Raw genomic sequence first — 26,338 nt, 5'->3', positions numbered from 1 at the left:
CTCTAGCCCGGCACCATGCCAGGCGTGCACGTCTATGCTGTGGAGTCAATGGTAGTCTTCTGAGCGGACGCCGGGAGTGCAGGCCTCCTTCAACCAATCGACGGGAAATTGTTCTGGTCGATATTGGAACAGCCAGGGTGTCTTGCACATGCTGAAGAATGGCGGTTGACGTGGCGTGCGGGGCTGCCACCGCTTGGCGGCGGATGCGCCGATCCTCGCGTGCTGACGTCACTCGGGCTGCACCTGGACCCCTCGCACGTGCCACATGTCCCTGCGCCAACCATCTTCGCCACAGGCGCTGCACCGTGGACACATCCCTATGGGTATCAGCTGCGATTTGACGAAGCGACCAACCTGCCCTTCTCAGCCCGATCACCATACCCCTCGTAAAGTCGTCTGTCTGCTGGAAATGCCTCCGTTGATGGCCTCCTGGCATTCTTAGCTATACACGTGTCCTGTGGCACACGACAACACGTTCTACAATGACTGTCGGCTGAGAAATCACGGTACGAAGTGGGCCATTCGCCAACGCTGTGTCCCATTTATTGTTCGCTACGTGCGCAGCACAGCGGCGCATTTCACATCATGAGCATACCTCAGTGACGTCAGTCTACCCTGCAATTGGCATAAAGTTCTGACCACTCCTTCTTGGTGTTGCATTTGCTCTGTCAGTTAGTGTAAATTTACTCACTCGGGGCAAATATTTCAGATTCCCTATGGGAATTAACAACTATATAATCTGATGGCCAGGCAGGCATCAAGTTTTGGTAATGAGACAGTCTCTCATAGTGCATTGGCACTGCCGGTGGCTCTAAATAGCCTAAGCAGTGGCCTCCACGATATGCACTAGCCATTCATCTTGGTGGGTGTGCTATTTACCAACAGATGAGCCCAACTTAGCATACTGGGGCTAAATGCTGGCAACCAGGAATGAGTTAGCTGGGAAATGTATAACGTTCAAAATGGACCATTTATATTGGTATTGTAAATTTACTCATTTGGGACAAATATTTCAGGTTCCCTATGGGAATCAACATCTGTATCACATACCACTTAGTCGAGCAGCTCGTCTTCTTTCTCCTAAGTCTTTTCATCCCAAACTTTGCAACATTTCTGTAATGCTACTCTTTTGTCGGAAATCACCCGGAACAAATCGAACTGCTTTTCTTTGGATTTTTTTCCGCTTCATGAATCAAGTAATCCTGGTGAAGGTCCCATACACTGGAACCATACTCTAGTTGGGGTCTAACTAGACATATATGCCCTCTCCTTCAAATCCTTACTACAAGCCCTAAACACCCTCTTAACCATGTGCAGAGATCTGTACCCTTTATTTACAATCGCATTTATGTGATTACCCCAATGAAGATCTTTGCTTATATTAACACCTAGATACTTGCAATGATCCCCATAAGGAACTTTCACCCCATCAATGCTGTAATTAAAACAGAGAGGACTTTTCCTATTTGTGCCTGCTGTCCACTCACAACATTATCGAGGTCATGTTGCAGTTGCTCACAATCTTGTAACTTATTTATTACTATACAGAATAACATTATCTGCAAAAAGCCTTATCTCTGATTCCACTTCTTTACTCATCTCATTTATATATATAAGAAAACATAAAGGTCCAATAATACTGCCGTGAGGAATTCCCCTCTTAATTATTACAGGGTCAGATAAAGCTTCGCCTACTCTAATTCTCTGAGTTCTATATTCTAGAAACTTAGCAACTCATTCAGTCACTCTTTCATCTAGTCCAGTTGCACTCATTCTCCCATGATCCACCCTATCAAATGCTTTAGACAGGTCAATCGCGATACAGTCCAATTGACCTCCTGAATCCAAGGTATCTGCTATATCTTGCTGGAATCCTACAAGTTGAACTTCAGTGGAATAACCTTACCTAAAACCGAACTGCCTTCTACCGAACCAGCTATGAATTTCACAAACATGTCTAATTTAATCAGAAAGAATCCCTTCCCAAAGCTTACATACAATGCATATCAAACTTACTGGCCTCCTCTCCCCTTATACAGATCCTGCTGGGTTGGGGTATTTATGGCATTTCTCCACCTTCCTCTCTTCTTCCATCATTTTGTCCCAGGCCAGGTTTCTTCTTCTTCTTCTTCTTCTTCTTCTTCTTCTTCTTCTTCTTCTTCTTCTTCTTCTTCTTCTTCTTCTTCTTCTTCTTCTTCTTCTTCTTCTTCTTGCACTCTATATTTAATCAATACACCTTGTTCTAGGTTTCCCTCTTGCTCTTGTTCCATTGAACTTCATCTTGATCATCAGTTTTGGTATTCTTTCCTCCTCCATTCTCTTTACATGTCCAAACCATCTTAGTTTACTCCTATCAATTCTCTCATTCAGGCTTTCCATTCCAGCCTCCTTTCTCACATCTTTGTTTCTCAGTCTGTCTTTCCTATCGTTCTTCTTAGGTATTTCATTTTGTTGGCCTGAATTCTACTCTCCCCTCCCCTCCTTGTCATTGTTCAGGTCTCAACCGCATAGATCAATATGGGTGCATAAAACATTCTGTACATTATCTCTTTACACTTCCTTATTCCAGACACGGTTTCTTACACTCTGGTATTGCCCTGTTGCATCCTCTTGCTGCCTCTGTGGATTAGTGGTAGAGTGTCGGCCTCCAGATCCTAAGATAGTGGGTTCAGTAGTCAATTTTTTGAAGTGCGTAAAGAAGTCCATTCAATGATGTCGGCATGTAAAAGGTCTCTGGTGACATATTTGGTGTTTACCCAAGAGAATTCATTAAATCTCAGTCGCAGACACCTAAGAGAGTTTTGGTTTACACTGTCTGCCATCTAGCAGGCCTAGAGTAAAATGGAATGTCGACATTGAAAAGCAAACAGCCATATGGCATCAAATTAAAATGTCTGCAGATACTAGCTGAGGCCATACATTGCTGATGATGATGATGATGATTATTATTATTATTAATATTCTCTCGCTTATCTCCACATCCAGCCATGTAATCTGCATTGATTCACTCCCTAGGTACAGGGTCTTTATTTATGCTTGGCAGGGACTTTATCGCTCGAACTTGGCCTCCGATGACAGGTCGCTACCGGCTGCTGGCGCATGCGGTTTCCGGCATTTCTGCAGTTGCTGAGAGCTGAGCTCCGAGATAGTAGGATGTTCAGTGAAGCTACTGCGTACTGTATGTCGTATTGTATAGTGTTTTATTGTGATTGTGTATAGTGCTGTAATGTATGTGTAATATTCATTATGTGAACGCGTATATCTACACAATACTTACATTAAGTGCAGAAAATCATGCGCTAGGACAAGACAAAAGTTTCGAGCGAAATTTCCAGGGAGACCCATTCCTGTCAATCGGACAATAAAACAACTGGCCAAGAGATTCAAATGTACAGGTTCAGTAAACAATAAAAATAGACGTAAAGGTCGTTATCTCCTTACTAAAGCATGTTTGGTATGAGGATCGCAAGTAAAAATCTGTGGCTCCCTCATAGCCCAGATTTAACGGCATGTGATTTTTATTTGCGGGGAATGTTAAAAAATGTAGTTTATAGGAACAACCCTCACACACTAGATGAACTTAAAGACAATATAAGAGCTGCAATTGCATCCATCAGTGCTGAAGAACCGATTATGTTTGGCAGCGCATGGGGAACATTTTCAGCATAAACTGTAAACATGGTGAGTAAAATGCATGATAATGATTTTGAGCACCGTATTCTGCCGTACATACGCACGCGCTGTAGCTGCAACTGAACCGTCACTGGCGGCCAAGGTCGAGCGAGAAAGTCCCTGCCAAGCATAAATAAAGACCCTGTATTTGAAACTGTATGTTACTTATAACTTGTAATATTTTTATTACGAATATGTCACAAAATATGTTATAACTATATCGCTACACTTCAACTTCCATGATTTACCTGTTTACAAAAAGATAGGGCATCATGATTAATGTCTTTATAGACTGAAGAGTTCATTTTTTTAAATATGGAAAAATGGTAGCTTTTAAACAATCAGAGACTCACCCTATTCCTCATCTTCTCTTTCATGAAGGCCTTGAACAGGTTGACCAGCTTATCAATGAAGGGCTGTGCATGGATGATGTGAATTTGCTTGAGCCTCTGAGGATATGCCTCCTGAAATGATTGATGCATAAAATGACAACTAAAGAATGTTTATTATAAAAGCCATTCATCCCTTCATCTTCTTTACTGACCTGAACGCAACTGAGAGCTTCTCTGAGAAGTGGTAATGAGGCTGTGAGGGTGGTACAATGACCTGCTCTGAAATGGCTGAGATCGAAGAGGAAGATATCGCCAGAGATGGGAGACTCCTCCTGTATCCGCACATCCCCCAGCATGAGCTGTGTTCGCAGGATGGCCTGCAGGTTGAAGAGAGCCACGTCGTCTGTTGTGATGTGGTGAACTGTCACTCTTGAACCATCAGGTGTCAGCTGTGGCAAGGGATATGCATGCCTAGAAATATGTGATGTTAAAATATCAACATGCGTCAAGTAATTGGAAAATGTTACGGGAGAAGTAGACAGTTATGTTTTGCAGATCTAGACAAGGCATGTGACAAAGTACAAAGGGAAAAGATGTTAGCTGTACTGAGGGGTTATGGGATTAGAGGTAGGTTATTAATAGGGACCTAAAAATTGCCCAAATATGCTATTAAAAGTAGCAAAGTACTACCCAAAGAATAGAAAATATGACTAAACGTATATACTTCTACCGAATTATTTTTGCCACTTGTTCTTTTATATCAGATACAATCTTATCGTACTTTCATTTAATTTCCTTACTAGTTCTTTTACCTTAATTCTGCTACTCTCTATCATAGTTTCATAATCAATCATTAAACTGTAATCAGTACCAAAGATATTTAATTTTGCAGTCTTACACAGTGGTGATGGAGACCATATCACTACTACTGCAAGCCAATGAAATCACACATGTTAGGGTTCAGATTGAACAGCAAGGACCACATTCAAGAAAGTAAAATCCTCTGTGACAGGGACTTCAATATTAATCTCCATCTCTGTTTATGTTGCTATTATGTATTCTGTGTCTTTCTTTATGGTGCTGAGACTTGAACCCCAACAGAAAATACCACCAAAAGACTTTGATCCTTTGAGATGTGGTGCTACTGAAGCCTGCTCAGAATATCATGGATTGTTAGAATACGTGACACTGAAGTACTCCAACACTTGAACAAACAGCTAGAGGTGATGCACAATATCAAAAAGACGAAACTAGAGTACTTTGGACATATCATTCGAAATGATAAGTATAGACTCCTTCAGCATATCTTACAAGGTAAAACTGAAGGAAGGAGAGTTGCTGGGAACAAGAATCAGATTGCCCTGATAACATCCGATGACGATGTGGTACGAGATGATCTGGTAGAGAAAAACAGAATGCAGAAGTCGACATGCAGACAGCTTGTATAAGTTCAAGTGCTCAGATATTCGTATATCTTTGCATACTAAAGTCAGAATTGTTAAGACATTAGTCTTTCCCATAGCTGCGTATGGTTGTAAAAGCTAGACCATAAGCAAGCGAGATAGGAAGCATATTGATGCCTGGTATTGGAGAAGGATATTCTTATATATATGTAAAGTTTAATCTTCACTTGATATACGTACAACTCAGGTTCAACTTTAATTTCATTATGTGAAAACAACACGTCAATTGCACATCTTGTTTTGGAAATGTAGTTTTAGGTAATTCACCCTATATAGTAGTAGTTTCCACCATGTATCTGCTGAAGCTGCTGCTATGGCATTATCTAAATTTCAATTGATTTTCACCTCAGTTTGTCGTAAGTGAACTAATTCTTGTTTGATGTATTTTTGAAGTCTTCTGTTGTGATTTTTTTTTTTTTTGCTTTCTTTGCCTGCACTGTGTTATTAAAAATAATTAAGTTTAATTTGAGTAATACATACATGACTTCCATAGCCTGCTGTATATCCTTGCTGAGAGGGTCCCTCTTGCTGAACAGTTCAGGCACAGCTCCGCGCACACTGAAGTACACGTCGAGCTTCTGTTTGGTGCGCTCCAGGTTGTGTTTACAGCCCCTCAGGAAGATCATTGCTAATTGATCATCTGTGGTACAGACAAGGATCATTTATCTCAGAAACTGCTTGTTTGTATTTAAAAAAATAAAAGTGTTAAAGGACATAGTTGAAAGCAGGTCTGAAGATATCCTTTGAGAAAACTCAGTTTATAACAAATGTAAAGCAGGCAGCAAAAGAGCTAAATGTGGAACAGGGAAAAATCAAGCAGGTAAGTGGATTAACCCAAAGTGTCTGAGAAAGAAGCCTTCATGTTACACATGAATAAAAATGGAAATGGCATACCATCTAACCAAGAGTGCATACAACAAAAGATCAATATCCTTGAACGCCAAGTTCAGACACTAACACACAGTCATTCGTCTGGAGGCCCTCTAGGCAGTGGAGTGCCTTGCAATGAACAAAAGAAGCCTTACTGAGAAACTTGTGATCAAAGAAAGAAAGAAAGATGATTGTGACAAAAATCTTGGGCCTCATCAATGACAAAGGTGAATATAGATGACTGCACAACCACGAGCTCTATTTCCAAGTAGGAAAAATAACTGATACGATGCAGAAGAAAAGGATTGCTTTTTATGATCACGTGACAAGAATGACCCCTTCAAAGTTAACCAAGTGTATCTTCTCCTGCTTCCATGATAAGACAAAAGGGACCTGCTTGAGCGAGGTAGAAGAAGATCTATAAGAGGTAGGCATCACCCATGTTGATATTCTGAAGCGCAACCCACTTATGAAGAAACTTCAAGACCACAAGAGTTTTCAAGAAAAGCTGAAGTTGAAAACAGGGAACCCATGGACCGAAGAAAGAAAGAAAGAAAGAAAGAAAGAAAGAAAGAAAGAAAGGAACAATACCGGCAATGAATGTGGGAATACTGGGCAAATGTTAAAGCCAAGGGGAGGAGACAGTTGAAATTATGTGGTCCTTAGTTGGCTGAAACGGCATGAAGGACATAAATGAATATTATTACTTGGAGAGTAGAATAACCAATGTTGGTAGAAGTAAGGAGGACAAAGAATATAGACTAGCACAAGCAAGAAAGGCCTTTCTAAAGAAAAAAACCTAAACATTTATTAAATTTACGTTTAGGAAAATCAAATCATCATAAACATATCTGTCAATAAAATGTGAGATGTGATGTTACTTAGCAACCATGCAGGTTGTGATGTGAAGTGTTGATAATGGATGGTGATGACACACAGGTCTACGGTGTATGCAGCTCTCAAGGTAACATCATGACACAAATTTTTTTTACATGACACTATTTCGTTACATAAATTTTAGAATGACCTCCAGCTCTAAGACATATTTATGTCAATAAATCTGCTCACCTCAAATATGCATACAGTATTCATATTAGAGAGAGATTTTTTTGAAGACTTTTATGTGCTGAGTGGCTCTCTACGAAATAAAACATGTACAGTTACTAGTGCAGAAAGAAAGAGAATAGAAGCATCGAGATGTGGTGTTACAGAAGAATGCAGAAGGCAAGATGAGTAGATTGGATCACAAATAAAGCTGTACTGAATCGAGATGGTGAGTTAGAATGATAGGACACATATTGAGACACACAGGACTTAGTCAGTTTTTAAGAGGAAGTGTAGTTTGTAGAGGCATAAATACAACAAACAAATGGATAGATGTAAGATGCAGTAGTTCTGTTGAAACTGAAAGATTGCACAGGATGTGGTGGCATGGACAGCTGCAACAAACTCATCTATGGACCGATGACCTGAACTACAACATAGAAAAGATAAATGTTGATCACATTCTTTGTACAGCAGAACTATCAATGTTAGAATTTTCAACTCTGATACCAATACACTAAAACTTTTCCAGAACTTGTCACAGAATCTGGTCCTTAAATGTCAACTATGAGGACTGTTTCTTTATTAGTGACAACACTGTTGATGTACACCAAGAAACAGAACGAGTGTTTCTCATATAGGAGGGGTACCCAAAAATAACCGGAATAACATTGCCGTGGGCGAAGCTTGTGTAGTATACATCTCTGCCGCTAGGCGCAACTCATTGCCAGTTCAGTGCCCCCTGTGTTGTCGACCTGGCTTGTTCTGTTCATCTGCAGTGATTGTTTTTGCTATAGCTGTTTTATTCTTGTTTCATTTTTATGATGGCAAGTTTAAGTGAACAACATGCAAATCTTTTATTGGGAAGTTTTAAGAAGATTTTGCAATGGTGTTTGTCAAAAAAGACCTGATTTTTGGAAGACAGGAGACTGGTTCGTCTACCACGACAATGCACCTACACACGCAGCCATCTGTGTTAGACAGTTTTTGGCTAAAAGTAGCATGGTTCTGCTGCCCCACACTTGACCTGGCTCCGTGCAACTTTTTCTTATTTCCATGCATGAAAAGTGGCATGAAAGCACACCGATTTGACAACATTGAAGAGGTCAGGGAAAACGAGGGAGGAGCTGTCAGCCACTTCTAAAGATGACTACAAAAAATATTTTGAACAGTGGAAGCACTGGTGGAACAAATGTATTAGTTGTAAAGGAGAGTATTTTGAAGGGGATAAGGTTGTTTTGTAAAAAATTTGAAAATACATATAGCTTTAAAAAAAAAATATATATATATATATATATTTTTTTTTTTTGAGGGGGGGAGGGTACCCCTCATATACACATGGTAGAATGCTACCCAACTAATTTTGCAGTACATGAGCTCATTTATCCAATGCTCTGTCTGTGAGAGACCGGTCAAACAGTTAGTATCCAACAGGAACTGCACAGCTGGATTAAAATTAAATGTGCGTGCGGCCGTACAGCGCAAGTGTGTCACAAAGGTCTTTGTGAGATATGTGAATTTGGCATTGCTCTACAGAAGTTTCACAGGGTGGGCCTTTCTGGACTGGTGACAGCATGTGGCTGCCATTCCTCGGTAATGTCATGCTTGTGTCGGTGATTAGGACATTCAGCTGGGAAGTGCTCTATCGTTTGCCACATTGCCTGGACCTAAACCCTGTAATTTTGATATCATATTGAAAATTAATGAACTGCTTTGTGGCATTCACTACCAAACTGATCCCGAAGTTCTGCAGGCAATAGAGCACTCCATTTATACCATCCAGAGAACAGGCACTGTTGTACGGATTCTACTGCTTCCACATCATTGGGAATGGGTTCTACCCAGTGTTGCCAACAGTGGAATAGAATTACCCCTGAAACAGATGCTTGAAAACCACCAGAAAAGACTAGCCATGCCCCCCCTCCTTAAGCTTTGTTGTGTTGCAAAAATACTATATTTTGCAGTTCATAGGTTAAAATGATTGAAAATAAATTTCAACAGAAACTTATCGAATTGTCCAGGATTACTGACGTCTTTTTCTAGCACTTGGCGATAGAAGGCATGGAAAAGAAGCAGGAGTAGAAACAGATATCCAATATGCTTTCAAAGTCCCTATTCTTAAAACTTTGTTTGATAACTCATATGGTTGCATTGTCTGTTTCTTTTCAGTTCTGCACAAATTGATAAAAGCAAATTTATCACTTTGAGTATCATTCTATTTTTGGGTTTAGTTTTCATAATGTTCTACTGACTAAAAATTCTCGCAAATTCTGCATTTGAGCATGGAAATATTAGATGCAAATATTGCCAGCTCCTGAAATAGATTGATGTTATTTGCATCGCACTATTTCATCACATTACACCAGAAATTAACGCTTTTCCATGGTTTGAGACCATTTTACAAAGAATACATTTTTCCAACTGATATATTAATCTTTGCGCTGGTGTCCAAGTTGTATTTAAGAAGTGTCGGCCTCCGGATCTCAAGATAGCGGGTTCAAACCCAGCAGAGGTAGTCGGATTTTTGAAGGGTGGAAAAAAGTCCATTCGACACTCCATGTTGTACGATGACGGCATGTAAAAGATCCTTGGTCACACATTTGGTGTTTACCCAACAAAATTCATTAAATCTCAGCCACAGATGCCCAAGAGAGTTTCGGTTTACTCAATCTGCCATCTAGTGGGCCTAGAGAAAAACGGAACGTCAAAATTGACGAGCATACAGCCAGATGGCGTCAAATTGAAATGTCTGCACTCGGCAGCTGAGGCCATACGATTATTATTATTATTATTATTATTATTATTATTATTATTATTATTATTATTATTATTATTATATACTTGAAGAAGTGAAGAAAAAGAGATGCACTGAAGTGTTCCGTGCTTCCTTATTTTTAAGGGAATCCCCTACGTTTCAACTCCATCTACATTTCAGGTCTTCTCCAGCTTGCCTTTTGATGGCACTTTTTAATTATTTTTTAAAACTGTTACATTCTTCAGTCTGTTGAAAGTATTTTTGAATAAATAATTTATAAACTATCAGTAAAAAGAAAACATATAACAGAATTATACCTGAATAAATAAATAAATAAATAAATAAATAAATAAATAAATAAATAAATAAATAAATAAATAAATTAAAAGTAGAACAGTATGTTTTGTTCTTAAAACAACATCATCAGATTCTATCAAATCACACTGGAAATTATTTAGAAATTTATGAACATTTATGTTAATTTAAATTCTTAAATACTTGATATTTGGAACTTATATTAATGAAGTCTAAACTTCTTTCCACTCCAGCATAGATTTTTCATAAGAGAAGTGAGCACTTCATTAAGATAAGTTCCAAATATCAAGTATTAAGGATTTCAATTAGCAAAAATGATTATAAATTTGTAAATATTCTCCAGTGTGATTTGATAGAATCTGACGATGTTCTATCAAGAACAAAATATGTCATTCTGAAGTGCTATATCTGGTCCCCCAGACATTGTTCACCCCGGAAAAAGCATCCCTTTCTTTAGCTAACTTGAAGAATTGTTCGGTGTAGTTGATGCAAGTCCAGTCTCTGATGTTTTGGAGCCATGAGATCCGTGTTTACCAACACACGCTCAGCTCTATCTCTCGTTACAATTGGTTACAAAACCTGTCTGGGCTATTATAAACATGCCCCTATGTAACCATAAAGGCTCCTAATCTGTTCATGGAGGAAGCTTTGACAGTCAATAAAGCAATTTTGAAACATCTCAACAGCTTTTGCCAGAATTTGAAGTTTACATCATCATTAACAAAAAAAAAAAAAAGCCCCATCTTTTGGAAAGATGATCTGGAAATCTCAGTATGGTGTCTGATCTCTATTTTTTTCTTTTCTAGATATAATTAATTCTGTTACACATTTCCTTTTTCAGGTTGTTTATAAATTTTTATTTATTCATAAATTAGTTTTTTTGAGAGGCTGAAGAATCTGGCAGTTGTAAATTAACCAAGTCAGAACTAAAAAGAAAAATGGCTTCAGAAATCACAAATTTTGATGGAATCATGACTGTCGAAATGAAGACCTTAAATCTGAATAATACATTATACTCTCCATCATATTGAACGAAACTTTAGTTGAAAAGAGACCAAAATGTCCACTAACATAAGCATGGAAAAAAAAACCCCTAGATTTCCCACTGCGCACCACGTGTTAAAATTTGCCCACTGACAAATAGTAGAAAACCCTAGATTTAGTGGGAAAACCATCATGTTGACATCACTGGCTGGGGACTGTAGATGTTTCATAGAATCTCTTGTAATTGACCGTTGCCAGTAATAAAGAAACAGTCCTTGTATTAAACTGCACACTTCCATTTCTCAGGTAATAACTAGTGTGGATATTTTGTTACCTAGGTGTTGGGGTAGATGTGGCTGACACTGGACCCACTGGCGCAGCAGCGCAAGGTTAGATTGCATCCGTTCAGGACTCTCATTGATCTGGCTCCTGATGGCGGAGAGCTGATCCTTGTCTGGACCCAGTAGAGACATGTTGGAGCTAGCTGCAAAACAGTAAAAGAACGAGATTGGAATAATGGTAGTGTATAAGAAGATGAAATGATAATGGCATACCCTGTATGACACCAGAGTGGTGAGGAAATTGACATTTAAGTATTTGGGTAATTAAATTTGGACAAGGAAATGAAAAGGAAATGCAAGAGAGGTTATTAAATTTATCAAATACAGGTTTTATGCACCTCTAATGTTTGTCTATCACCTCAAATCTATATATATTGAAACGGGAATGCCCTGTGAGCACTCGCATTCATGTATTTCTTGAGAGGAACCCGCTAACACCGACTGTATGGATTCAAAACGAGCGCTGAGCGTGCAGGCATCATGGGGGACAACATGCAAGCGAGCGCTGCTACGGAGTGCCAGCCAAGGTCAAGTGACGTCACACCGAAAGTTCTATTCGATTCAATGGCATTTCATCATGAATGGAAGGTTAAATCGTAATTTTGAGAACGTCACCTTGTAGGCCTTGTCAACAAAGGCTACTGCCCAAAATTTCACGAAAATCGGCGGAAGGATGGCCGAGGTGAATTTTTTAAGAAGCCCATATTTCCAGTCTCGCCGTCTGACCTTGAGTAATAAAAGGGCGTCGCCAGCCTCGAGGAGATCAGAGTGTGTCAGTGGGTGAGCGAGCACTTCATCATGAACCAGCTGTCTCGCTGTTCGGGCCCGCTGATGTGATACAGTTCATTACTCTGTCCGGTTAAGGACCGGAGGTTGAAAGTACATGATACGAGTGTTGAAAGTCTTTGCATGTAATATACTGTAGGTCTGTCGAGCCGTGTAACATTATTTTGTTTTGTGAATTTTGTAATTGAAGGGACTGTACAGTGATCACTAGATATTTTGAAACTGTGCTTAAGGGACTTAGAGCATAAAGACTGTGTTTTAATTATTTCCTCTCCAAGAGACTGTGTTAGGTTGTTTTGCGAAACTGTGCCTTAGTGAAAGTACAATTCTTTTCATGGACAGTGTTATTTTTTTCATAAAGAACAGTGCCTACTTTTCTTTCAAAGACTGTGTCAATTCACTCCGTGAGAAAAACAGTGCCAACATTTTCTTTTCATAAAACTGTGCCAACCTTCATTTTCAAAAGACAGTGTTAATTCACTTTGCATAACTGTGCTAACATTTTCTAACATAAAACTGTGCCGATATTTCCTTTCAAAGACTATGCTGATTCGTGAAATACGATGCCTTTATTTTTTTCAAGGGACTATGTTAATTCCCCTCATAAAGACTGTGTCTACATTTACGTGTAATATTGTCCCTCAGTGGAAAATTTGTCTCTGAGAAATTACGTGATTTTTGTTAAGACTGTGTCATAATAGAACTTGGTTCTCTTTCACAAAACCGTGTCATAAACTGTTTTTTTCTGTCTTTGCAGAAACTTTAATTTATTTCTATGTGTGTGTGTGCTAGAACATTGCATGTGTTCATTACAAACAGAACAAAGACTGTCTCCGTGGGACTTAATTTATTTTCCTTTCGCACTGAGATCCCGTAAAGTGGCAAATAGTGGTATCTCAGAAAATTCCAGATTATTTTCATTACCTATCACTTTGAGTACGACAGTGACTATTGCATGAACAATATTAATTCTTTTCATAGAACTGTGATTTTGAATTCATCTCTTTTCCAAAAGTAATGTGCATCCAACACCATTCCCGTTGGAACTTGTTCGACCAGTAAACAGTGTCTCGCCACAATTTGCAGTGCAGTGCAGTGCAGTGCGGTAGAGAAGTGTTGTATCAGATTCTATTGACATTCTGTGCGAAAGTTTTACACTTCTCTACTCCCTTCATGGGACTTAGTGGAATACAAAACTCGCACGCTGCACAATCATCAGACGACCGCCCCAGGTTCGAGTCTCCTTCAACATCAAGGGCTAACAACCGCCGTAGGACGATGCCAACGCCGTGGGACGACACAGACGTCGCAGGACGACGCCTTCTCCACATCATTGAGGACATTCAAACCATTCGTCTGTAAAAGGTGATATAATTTCCATGCATTTTTTTTTTTTTTTAAACAGCAAGTTCCACTTTAAATATGAACTCATTTCACTACCCTTCTCTCGTACTCTCTAAAGCATGAACTGTACATGCCTTGGCGTTATCCATGCTCTCCACAAAGCTGAAGTACGGGCATTCCTGTTTCAATATATAAAATAAGAGTTTTGTCTGTACATTGCTCAGAATTTGAAAAGAATGGTATTTCTGTATCGGTCGTGTCCACAGTAACAAGGAAATGCACTTTTTATTTTCCATAATTTCTGTATGTATGTATGTATGTATGTACAGTACATGCATCACGATAAAATGGCTGAAGAGAATTTAACAAAAATCAGTATGTTAAGTCGAGGGATGAGCCTCTACAATCTAGGCTATAAATCATTTTATTCAGGCTGAGTGAATTGGTAGTTTAGGGGAAGGCCTAAAATTGAATTATCAAATATATTATTAGTGGTCCTGTCGATAAATACATAACTAAAGTTATATAGAATTAAATTTCCAATCATTTATGTCTTGTACATTTTTACCGTCCTGGCTATGATAACAGAGATATTAATGAATTTGTATTTTTATTGCTAAGTCCATATCATTGCCAAGGCACAAGAAAAATGGTTAACAGCATTTAATGAAAATTGGTATATAGAGTCAGGGAATAAGACACTACAATCTAAGCTATAAACAGTTTTATTCACCCTGGATAAAATTGTAGTTGAGGGGAAGCCACTGAAAATTTAATTTTTAAATACCTATGTTATTGTTCCTATCAAAAAGTACTACGTAACAAAAGTTATAGAAAATACAATTTACGATCATTTATGTTTTATTCAGTTTTACTGTACCGGCTATGATAAGAGTGGTATTTCAGAGTCGGAAGGAAAGTAAATGTGAAGGCCAACAATATCGAAAGCACATAACATTGATCAACAATAACATTACATTGATCATTGTCTGTTGTGATGTTCTTTGTCTCTTATGCTGTCACTCAACTCTGATAGATGGAACTACTGCTGCGTACTGAGTATAACAGCCTGACTGAATAATGATGGGAAATAGCTGGGGAGTTAAGAAAACTTCTTCTTTAGCATGCCATTCCTTTGGTTCATATATGTTCTGATACTGCTGGTACGTAACACACTGGTTCATTATAGTACTCCACTTATTCGATCCCTACTCGGACGCGCTGTTTCAAATGAGCAGTGTGCAACTTAAGGCAGAGGCTCACTTAGTAGTAGTAGTAGTAGTAGTAGTATGACCTGGCCTAGAATTACAATTCAGGCCTATTCCAAATTATAGCACCACAATTCACTAAATAACTCAAAATTCAACCATGAAAAGAGCTGTTTCTTAAAAAAAGCTTCTTCCTCTTCACTTTCATTAAATTCTACATTAATTTTATTCCTAATTAGCAGTGAAGATGGGGTTTCTCCTCTGGCTTGGAGGAAAAAATTGCCTCCAAGCCAGATAGATTTTTCCTCCGCCAGTGTAGTGAATTGAGATTTTCCGACTCATCGGGCACTCCTAGAAAACAGATTAGTAAACGGTTATAGTTTTTGCCTTGGGACTCTCCACTATTTGACCCCCACACCCCCTCGCCGAAAAAAGACGAAGAGTGTTCGCGGATTACTGCTGTGCTTGGTCATTCCAGCTCTGGAACTTTAGACTGTTAGATCGGCAGTGGAGTACTGTTTGTTAAAAGTGAGAAAATGTGTGGTTTTTCATTTGATGGAGTATTTCATATGAAAGCATTGCTTTTAATCGCACCATTCCTACTGACGTCACTGTAATAACCTATGTTAATTTCAGTTGGGAAATCCACTAAGACAGTCTTTCTGAGGATGTAAAAAGGCAGGTGGAGAGTGAATGTCCACCATTATAATGAAAACTCCCCACCCTGATTGCGACTGACGGTAGACAAGCGAGCCTACCATTACAATTAAAATTCCTTAACCCAGTCTTCATATGAGAAAAGATGTTTGGTGACTTCCCCGTCGCGTTTCTAGGGTAATGTTAAGAGCTATGCAATTTAATACAATCACGGTCACAACGTGTACACTACCTACCTAGAAATCTGTATACAATGTAGAATTCCGTAGCGGAGCACAGGTACATCAGCTAGTATTACTATAATTGTAATGAAATGAAATGGCGTATGGCTTTTAGTGCTGAGAGTGTCTGAGGACAAGTTTGGCTCGCCAGATGCAGGTCTTTTGATTTGACTCCCGTAGGCGACCTGCACATCTTGTTGAGGATGAAATTATGACAAAGACGACACATACACCCAGCCCCCATGCCAGAGAAATTAACCAATGATTGTTAAAATTTTCGACCCTACCAGGAATTGAACCCAGGACCCCTGTGACCAAAGGCCAGCACGCTAACCATTTAGCCATGGAGCTGGACATAATCATAATAATGCAGTTGATTAGTATTAAAGATTATTGAGTTAAATTAATGTAACCACAGTCCTGATTTTCATGGCATCTTAAATGCCAAAAAGACCGATAAAATGACCTAAAAATATGAACAATAATATACACTGCCTGTCAAAAAAAATTTAAACACCCAGAAGAAATGGTCAGATGTCAATGTAACTTTGTACACATACACACCATGGACGGGTATGTAAAAAGTGAGAACAGCGTCAGATGTTGAGTGATCACTGTGAAGGACACGGAGGTGCCGCGTACTCATGTTACACAGCGTTATCAGCAACTGACAGAATTTGAAAGCGGTCTTCATTTGACTGGCTGATCAAATTGGGCAATATCCAGATTTGTGGGGCATTCGAATGTGACATTGGCTTAATGTTGGACTGCTTGGGAAAGTGAGAGCAGGCATACTCATCATCAAGGTTCCGGTTGACCATGTCTGACCACTACAAGGGAGGATCGTCATATTATGCATCAAGCACATCGTAACCCCTTTGCGTCTGCGCCTGCCATCCGAGAACATGAAATAGAACTCCCTGAAACATTCTGTGTCATCCCGCACCATTGGTTGGAGACTAGCAGCAGCCGGACTAGGAAATTACTGTCCGATGCGCAGGCTGTCGTTAACACCACATTTGTCACGAAGGAAGTCATACTTTCCAGTGTTGACTCAGTTAAATGTAACTTAAGAGCTTCTCAGCCTGTCAAACACACAGGTTAAATATGAATATTATACTACAACAGATCTGAAAAAAAAAAAAAAAAAAAAAAACAACACTTTTAAACAAGAGATAAACATACACAAAGAATGATATGTTTTATTCTTAAAAGAACATCATCAGATTCTGTCAAGTCACACTTAGATATTTAGAAATAATATTTATGTTTGTCTCTGTTTAACCCATTAGTGCCATGCGTTGCCATATGGCAATGATTTTCACACCTTCTTCTTTTAGTACTGTTGGCAACAAGAAAGAATCTGGAAGGTAATACTAAATTCCCATGAAGGGAATTAGATATTTTTCCACCAATAGAGCATATCAAAAATCAGATCAAAAATTGGATGTATGGCTTTTCAGGCGTTTGCTCTATTAACCAGCATTTCATCTTAGGTCTGACACTAGACTCGTCAGACTGGGATGTGTCAGACCCTACCCACTGATGCTGGGGTGTATGCAGGTGAATTTATCAGAGCCTCTTATGTGGCACAGTCTGATAACTGCATACGGGAGATAAAACTCCACAATGGAATTAATGCCCGCCTAGCAATTCCAAATGGTAATACTAAATTCCCATGAAGGGAATTAGATATTTTTCCACCAATAGAGCATATCAAAAATCAGATCAAAAATTGGATGTATGGCTTTTCATGGGAATTTAGTATTACCATTTGGAATTGCTAGGCGGGCATTAATTCCACTGTGGAGTTTTATCTCCCGTATGCAGTTATCAGACTGTGCCACATAAGAGGCTTCTGATAAATTCACCTGCATACACCCCAGCATCAGTGGGTAGGGTCTGACACATCCCACTCTGACGAGTCTAGTGTCAGACCTAAGACGAAATGCTGGTTAATAGAGCAAACGCCTGAAAAGCCATACATCCAATTTTAGAATCTGGAAGACCGTGGTGTCATCTGACAGTTAGAGAAGTGTTTGTAGAATTGAGTAATTACGTTTTATATAATTTTAAAATCTACTGTTGTGACACAAGGAATGGTGGACTGTTTGTTATTTTCAGATTCCTACGAAACGGCTGCCAGCTTCGCATAAGAAGGATAAAAAATTTATAAATGAAGTTGTTTCATTAGATTATGTTTACAATAGTGTTGTACACACTTAATTATATATGTCGTAAGCATTTGAAACAGTACGGGCACACAATGTTGTAGCAGTGCTTGTTGAATCATTAGTGTTGCCATATGGCAACACTTTGCCTGCTGCTATTTCTTGATGGATTTTGTATCCATCTCTTGGCACAGGCCAGAGTAAAATGTAGCTTCCACCGAAGTCCCAGTCTCATCCATGGCTGTGACAATATGGAAGCTGCTGGGGTATGGGTGGTGCTGAGTAATGACATTCAGAGCACGACTAGTGCATCTGAGTGTTATGAAAGGTGTTGCTCATAGGGTCAGTCGTGTTGCAGTTGCACTTTCTGACCCAGTGAGGAAAGCAATGGCAAACTACCTCACTCCTCGTCTTGCCTAGTACGCCTCATTTTGGTGCTGCCATTGGTTTTTGCGGTTTCCTTATAACCGTATAACCTTTGGTGGTGCTATTTGAGGATCCAACCAGCCTCTGGGCTGATGACCTAACAGACAGACATGTCAACACTATGCGTTTATACTCAGTAAAATGTTTGCAGCTGTCCGATCATGTTACTGTACTTTATCCTAATTCATACATCTTCCTTACAGGGAGGGATTTTCCCTTTCAGAAACACTGGATATGCTACTGACTGAAGATCTTAATGGTGATATTTTAGTGTTTAGTGGAACCACCCGATGTACGTGTTGTTAGACAAGGGCTCCTGGTAATGAAGATGTTGGTGAGCTTATTGACAATCTCAGCTCTTGACAGTTACATGCCAGTGCTGAAATGAAGCTTGTAAATAATGAAAGAATTAGGATTAGTTAAGATGGTGAAGGTGTGTTACCAGAGGACAAAGTGCCTTTTGTGTCTAGTGATGCAAGATCTCTTTCAATACCTGAAACTGCAAATGAGCGGGTAACTGATAGAGAAAATAGTAAATCAAATTACAAACCAAGATAGACCGAATGAGCTGATTTTGATGTATGTTGACTGTTGACATTTCCGGAGCCTAATTACAACAAGTACAAATCCATGAATATTGTTGACATTTTTGAATTGCTTGTGGATAACCAGCTGATTGAACATTGAGTTCAGGAGACCAGAAAGTATGCAGTGTTTTTAAATTGTACAGACCCACAAATAACTTCTGATGAAATTCGTTGCTCTATCGCCATATTTTTCATTTCTGATACAATAAGTTACCCTATAAGTGTTCTTATTGGCACACGCAGGATGATACGAAGACAGGAAAAGGTTGTCATTCTCAGTCTCTGTGCCTAACGTGCAAGTATTGAGCGAAGGCTTTTATCTGCCTCACAAAATACTGACTACTGTAGTTACTCTATAGTGTGTAACTGCATCTGAAGTTCTTTGGTTCTCCCTTTTCCTATTTTTTATTTTCTTCTATTGTTCCAGTGAGAGTTTTGTTTTGACAGGCAAAAAACTACATATATGTCTCTCTGTACTGCAAACAAATAGATTTTCCTTTATTCAATAATTCTATTTTTTAGCTGTGATTTGAATAAAAAAGTAATATTCCACATTCTTACAATAAATAATGCTGAGATTTTTCAACACTGTTATTCCACAACAAACAAAAAACTACTCTGTAACCTAAATTCTTCTATCAAAACTCATTGCTAAAAATAGGTAATGGAAGCGCCTATCGTTGCCATATGGCAGCATGAAATATCTTATGACCTATCAGTCCCAAAATTCTGAAACTTGTTTCATTAGTTTATTTTGGTCCCAAACATGTGATAAGACACAGTAAATTAATCTCAGAAAAAAATTAATTCAGGCACTAGTGGGTTAATGTTTAGGAATTTAAATTCTAGAACTTATCGTAATAATGTCCTGTTTTGTCTCCACTCCAGCATTAATTGCGAGGTGTTTTGGTAACTGTTGCTCAGTCATGACAGACTGAAAAGCCTTTTAAGATACAGTTAACACCACAACACAAAATTCTGCATTTGGAGTAGAGCCGTGACCGGGAAGCATGAACTTCAGTGAATAGTGTTGCATTGTGTTCAGCGCTATACGGCGCACTGGTCTTTAATCGTAAATAAACGACGTGACTTTGGCTCAGTAGTTCTTCAATACCAGTATCTTAAAGGAGCCAGCATATTCTAATCTCCTTATCCAGCAACTCAAGAATTCTTTTCTATAACATCTTTTTAGTGCGCACTGGACTTTTTAATGCTATACGGCGCACTGGACTTCATTCATAAATAAACGACGTAACTTTGGCTCAGTGGTTCTTCAGTTGGATACCAGTATCTTAAAGGAGCCAGCATATTCCAGCAACTCAAGGATTCCTATCTATAACATCATCTTAATATGCACTGGGCTTATTATGAATCTCTTTCAGAGAGTTATTTTTTTAACATAGTGCTGCACAATATCTCACATGGTATGTACTTTTACGAGACCGTACGTGTCTTTACATTGTTTAATTTCTTCGTTATTTGTGTTTTTATTTTGCTTTAGGCTGACGATGACCTATTACTAGGTCGAAACTAGTCCCTAATCATTTATGTAATTTAAACTATTTACATTTTGTATTGAAAAAGTGGACCCAAATAATACATTAATTTACTCTATTGCAAAACAGAAGTAACAAGTACAAATATGAATGTTAGCACTCGGACACTTCAACAACCTGACTTAAATGTGATAATACTTCCCACTCTTATTACAAGCCTATCCAGATTAGAAGCAATGTCTCGTTGCTCTCTAAGGATGTGGATTTTGAAAGAGTTCAGATAAGGGTTGTAGAAAGTTACTTTCACTTTCTGAACCGAGTACTCAACCTTTTGATGTTTGAGTATTCTTATTTATTGGAAGCTCTAATGATATTCAGATATGTTGATTACCCAACATGAAAATGAATGAAAATACTGAGACAAAATTGAAAATGATCTAAAAGTAAAAGAATGATGAAAAATGACTTAATATGAATTTTTGTAATCAGGGGGACAGGACCTGCTGCGTCAAGCTGATAGAAAGTACGGCACAACATAAACAGTCTGAATACTATACGTAACATACCTTTCATAGGTCAATGAGGGTGTCACAATAGGACTTTGACAGTGTATTTAATCACTTTTTATTATTTTTGACCACTAGCTTTTTGATGTAATTGTACTTAACACAAACAATGTGCCGAGGGGAAAAGACAGAGGTTGTGTTCTAAGGTCAAGGTCACACATTAGGACCAGAAGATCATCTTCTGATTATTTGTTGCCATTCATAGTTTACTCAAGATGTGAAACAATACATTTTCTATGGGCCTTGTGGTAGTGACTGTAGAGATTTCCTTTGCTGCAAAGAAAAACATACAAAAACACTTCCTGGAAATTGTGTTAAATTATGCCTTTGAGTTATTGAGTTATAAGATGATTTGTGTCATATTTGGAGAATGCTGAGTCAGAGTGAATTTAATTACGGCCACCAACCTGTCTAAACAAATGAGGTGTCAGAAGAAAGAGAATTTCCCAGAAGAGTGACGAATTGTACTTTTAAAATGTGTCTCATTTTCGCTAAAGTTACCTCCACCTTTGCCGTGGGAAATATATATTTGTACAGGACACTTCATCTGCCATCTACCACTTGCCATGAAACTATTTCTAACTTACCATTGATTTGTTGCAAAGAAACATTCTCATCCTCCTTTTAGTCCAAAAATTTGCTCATTTTTTGTCCCATTAAAATTTCCTTTGCTATGACCATTAATAAATCACAAGGTCAAATGTTACAAAGAACAGGGTTGTACTTACTCAATCCCATATTCTTGTTTGGATAACTTTAGGTAGCTTGCTCTAGAGTAAAAGGGTTTTGGTGTTTTTGTGTTTATCGAGGAAAGAAAAAAAGCAGTGTATGAAGGAAGACTATATCATTACTTCCAATGTTGTTTCTAAGTGTTGTAAATTATTATCTCCAAGAACTTTTCCAAACGGCATTGAAAAATGTTCGTGAAAAAATTATGTTTCAAGTAAATTATACTCTAAATATTTCTTTTTGTGAAAATACATTTTTGCTGAATATCAATTGTATTGCATTTGATTTTGATTTTATATCCCATAAATATACCGGGCGAGTTGGCCGTGCACGTAGAGGCGTGCGGCTGTGAGCTTGCATCCGGGAGATAGTAGGTTCGAATCCCACTATCGGCAGCCCTGAAGATGGTTTTCCATGGTTTCCCATTTTCACACCAGGCAAATGCTGGGGCTGTACCTTAATTAAGGCCATGGCCGTTTCCTTCCAACTCCTAGGCCTTTCTTATCCCATCGTCGCCATAAGACCTATCTGTGTCGGTGCGACGTAAAGCCCCTGGCAAAAAAAAAAAAAAATCCCATAAATAAATTCAAAGTAAACCAAAACCAAACCCCATGCTTTTTGCTCTTTGTCTTAATTATTTCTTCTTACTTTATTTTCTTCTTCCTTTTCTTTTTTCTATAAGTTTAAGACTCACTAGCACATTGGAAGGTTTCCGGTGACGTAAGGAAGGGAAAGGGCTAAGATTGGAAAGGTAGCGACCATGGTCTTAATTAAGGTACAGCTCCGGCATTTGCCTTGTGTGCCTCCTTCATTTCTTGCCAGCTTTCATTATTCTCCTCTTTTCTGTTTCATCCCTTCTTTTTACTCTCATTTTTCTTTTAAATTTCTTCTCCATTTTCTTTGTTAATGCTGCTCCGATCAATTTTCTTTCTTTCTTTCTTTCTTTCTTTCTTTCTTTCTTTCTTTCTTTCTTTTCTCTTCAGCATTTCCTTTGCCTCCTTCATTTTATTTTATTTTCATCCTTTTCTCCACTTCTGCCTTGTTTCTCCTTTTCTTCTATTTTTTCTTTTTGTACTCTGACTGCTGTCCTCCTTTATTTCTTTGTAATATATTTCCTCCCCCACCTTTCCTCTTTTAAATTTCTTCTTGTTATACTGCTAGTACAATTTCTTCAATTTTCTTTTTTCCTTCATCTTTCTCTTTACTTTATTTCTCTTATTTCCTCCTCTTCATCCTTCTTTCTTTTCTTTTTTCTGTGACTCATGATATCCTCTTTCACTTCTTCCAAATCTTCTTGCTCTTCTTGTGTTTTATTTTGTCTCCCTCTGTTTCCAAACATGTTCTTCTTTAGTATGAGTCAAACATTTGATTTAGTATGCTGGTGAGGGCTGACCTTGACACTAAATGCTTCGCTCTTGGCAGGGGACTGATCTGTGTGTGTTGAATGAGAGAGAGACCAGTGTCCTTGAGAAGCGGCACGCTGTGTTTGCTCGGGTCAAGAGTGTTGACCAAACTGAGAGTGAGTACACAGTGATGGTCGTCTTCTACTGCTAGGACAAAGACTAGACTCTGAAACTACCTCTACATTAAGCCTTGAAATCAACAAGAAGACGATTCAAACTTGAAGGTGTGGCCAAGAACAGTCTTCATTATCCTTTTGCTAATTATTTGGTGTTATTGTCAGCTTGTGACTTGATTTTGAGCAGTCCTGTAGACGATTGTAATTGAGGGATTTGCCACCTTTTCAGTACACTTATTGTTTTGTCTCTATCAAGACCAAACACACAATTTTTTTTTTTTCCTATTTGCTTTATGTCGCACCGACACAGATAGGTCTTACGGCGACGATGGGATAGGAAATGCCTAGGAATTGGAAGGAAGCGGCCGTGGCCTTAATTAAGGTACAGCCCCGGCATTTCCCTGGTGTGAAAATGGGAAACCACGGAAAACCATCTTCAGGGCTGCCGACAGTGGGGCTCGAACCCACTATCTCCCGATTACTGGATACTGGCCGCACTTAAGCGACTGCAGCTATCGAGCTCGGTAAACACACAATTAGAAAGACTCTTAATTAGTACATGTTTCGTCTCTCTACATCTTCAGCTATAGAGAAAATTTATACCTTAAAAAAATACAGGCTCACAAAAGGAAAATTAACAGCCTTCTGAATGAAAAATCACAAAATAACTGGCTAAAAGAAATCAGTGAAGACCTAAATGAAATAGGCATTAATGAAGAAACCGTTCAAGATAGATTAAAATTCAGACCCTTAATTCACAAACATCAATTTTCTGTAAAGCGCACCCGACTAAATACAGGACGGACTGAACAACATAAAAAGGACCACAGTGAAAGGATGAAGAGATATTGGGAAGAGAAGAAGAAAAAACAAAAAAGGGCTAATAAGTTCAAATGTGCTCCTTTGTTGGGCATAATGAATCAAAAAAGTGGACGAGTTATTTAAAATAACATGAAAAATATTGTAAAAGTTTTAAAAAACATCAATCAGCCACCAGCAACACAAGCAACAACATGTTCTAAAGAGACCAATGGGGAAACTTCTTAATAACAACAAATCACATTGGCCGACTTCCGTATTTTACCTCATTTGCAGTCGAGAGGCCACAGCTAGATTTAAGAATACCCTTCTTGTTGTTAACGTTAGAAAATACCACTAGACAATCTAAGAAAGATTTTGGCTACAAACCACTAAATTCAGGATAAAAATGCCTCTAAATAGTATTAATTGGAGAGATAGCGTCTAACTATAAGAAGAAGAAGAAGACAAAGATGTTAACATAGTGACACACAAATGTTTTCTAAAATTTTTAAAATATTTTCCCTGTTATTTTAAATAATTTGTCCATTGTATCTTTTAGATATCTCTATAGCTGAAGATGTTCCATATAGAGGAATGAAAAACCTTGAGATTTGCCGATGATATTGTTATTTTATCTGAGACTGCAGAAGATCTCGAGAAGTTGCTGAATGGTATGGATGAAGTCTTGGGTAAGGAGTACAAGATGAAAATAAATAAGTCCAAAACAAAAGTAATGGAGTGCAGTCGAACGAAGGCAGGTGATGCAGGAAATATTAGATTAGGAAACGAAGTCTTAAAGGAAGTAGATGAATATTGTTACTTGGGTAGTAAAGTAACTAACGATGGCAGAAGTAAGGAGGACATAAAATGCAGACTATCACAAGCAAGGAAGAGCTTTCTTAAGAAAAGAAATTTGCTCACTTCCAACATTGATATCGGAATTAGAAAGATGTTTTTGAAGACTTTTGTGTGGAGCGTGGCATTGTATGGAAGTGAAACATGGACGATAACTAGCTCAGAAAGAAAGAGAATAGAAGCTTTTGAAATGTGGTGTTACAGAAGAATGCTGAAGGTGAGATGGATAGATCGAATCACGAATGAAGAGATACTGAATCGAATTGGTGAGAGGAGATCGATTTGGCTAAATTTGACGAGAAGAAGAGATAGAATGATAGGACACATTTTAAGACACCCAGGACTTGTTCAGTTGGTTTTTGAAGGAAGTGTAGGTGGTAAGAACGGTAGGGGTAGACCAAGGTATGAATATGACAAGCAGATTAGAGCAGATGTAGGATGCAATAGTTACGTAGAAATGAAAAGGTTAGCACAGGATAGGGTGGCATGGAAGGCTGCATCAAACCAGTCTATGGTCTGATGACTCAAACAACAACAACAACAACAACAACAATACCACCACCACTTCTTACTGACCATAACCACATTAACATATTTGCATCTCATGCAACTGTGATTAAGAGAGCTGTCCTGTGACGGACCGGAAAGATGCAGTGTCTGAAACACTAAAGGAACCTGGTAACGGGCATTTTAATCTTCAACTTTTGTAGTATTGATCGATAGCACCACTAATAACATTTTTGTGAATTAAATCTTAGGCTTTTCCCTAAACTACCATTTCACTTTGAGTGAATAAAATTATTTATAGCCTAGATTGTAATGCCTCATTCCCTGACTTTACATGCTGATTTTCATTAAATTCTCTTCAGCCATTTTCTTGTGATGCATGTCTTTAAGGGAGGTACTGCATCTCTCAAGACACAAACATAAGTATTCATACATGCTTCGCCTTGATCTCGCAAATTATAAATGCATAAGTTCATATTCCAGCCTAATAAAACTACAGATTCCTTGGGTTTGTATAACACAAGAGCATGATAACCATCCTCTGAAACTAAATTGTCAAGATGAACAATAGATTTCTTAATAATAGCCTGTGGCCCTCTGGTACGTACGTATGTACATACATGACGGAACCGATACAAAAATATCATTCTTTTTAAATTCTGAGCAATGTACAGATAGAACTTTTTTTT

The 26,338-nt window shown here is 38.4% G+C and overlaps 1 protein-coding gene across 1 annotated transcript in view; it reads right to left on the bottom strand.

Moving 5' to 3' along the window:
• LOC136886318 (clavesin-2) overlaps positions 1-26,338 on the bottom strand; it is a 37,651-nt gene that overhangs the window by 8,767 nt on the left and 2,546 nt on the right. Inside the window, exons 2-5 of the mRNA XM_067159051.2 lie at positions 11,770-11,919; positions 5,948-6,107; positions 4,217-4,475; positions 4,026-4,136 (exon numbers count right to left, since the gene is read on the bottom strand). Coding sequence (XP_067015152.2) covers positions 4,026-4,136; positions 4,217-4,475; positions 5,948-6,107; positions 11,770-11,908 — 669 coding nt within the window. The 5' untranslated portion in view covers positions 11,909-11,919. The remainder of the gene's footprint in view (positions 1-4,025; positions 4,137-4,216; positions 4,476-5,947; positions 6,108-11,769; positions 11,920-26,338) is intronic.

The sequence above is a fragment of the Anabrus simplex genome, chromosome X (genome assembly GCF_040414725.1).
Source record: "Anabrus simplex isolate iqAnaSimp1 chromosome X, ASM4041472v1, whole genome shotgun sequence".
Classification (NCBI taxonomy): domain Eukaryota; kingdom Metazoa; phylum Arthropoda; class Insecta; order Orthoptera; family Tettigoniidae; genus Anabrus; species Anabrus simplex.
This window is presented reverse-complemented; position numbering and strand designations above follow the sequence as displayed.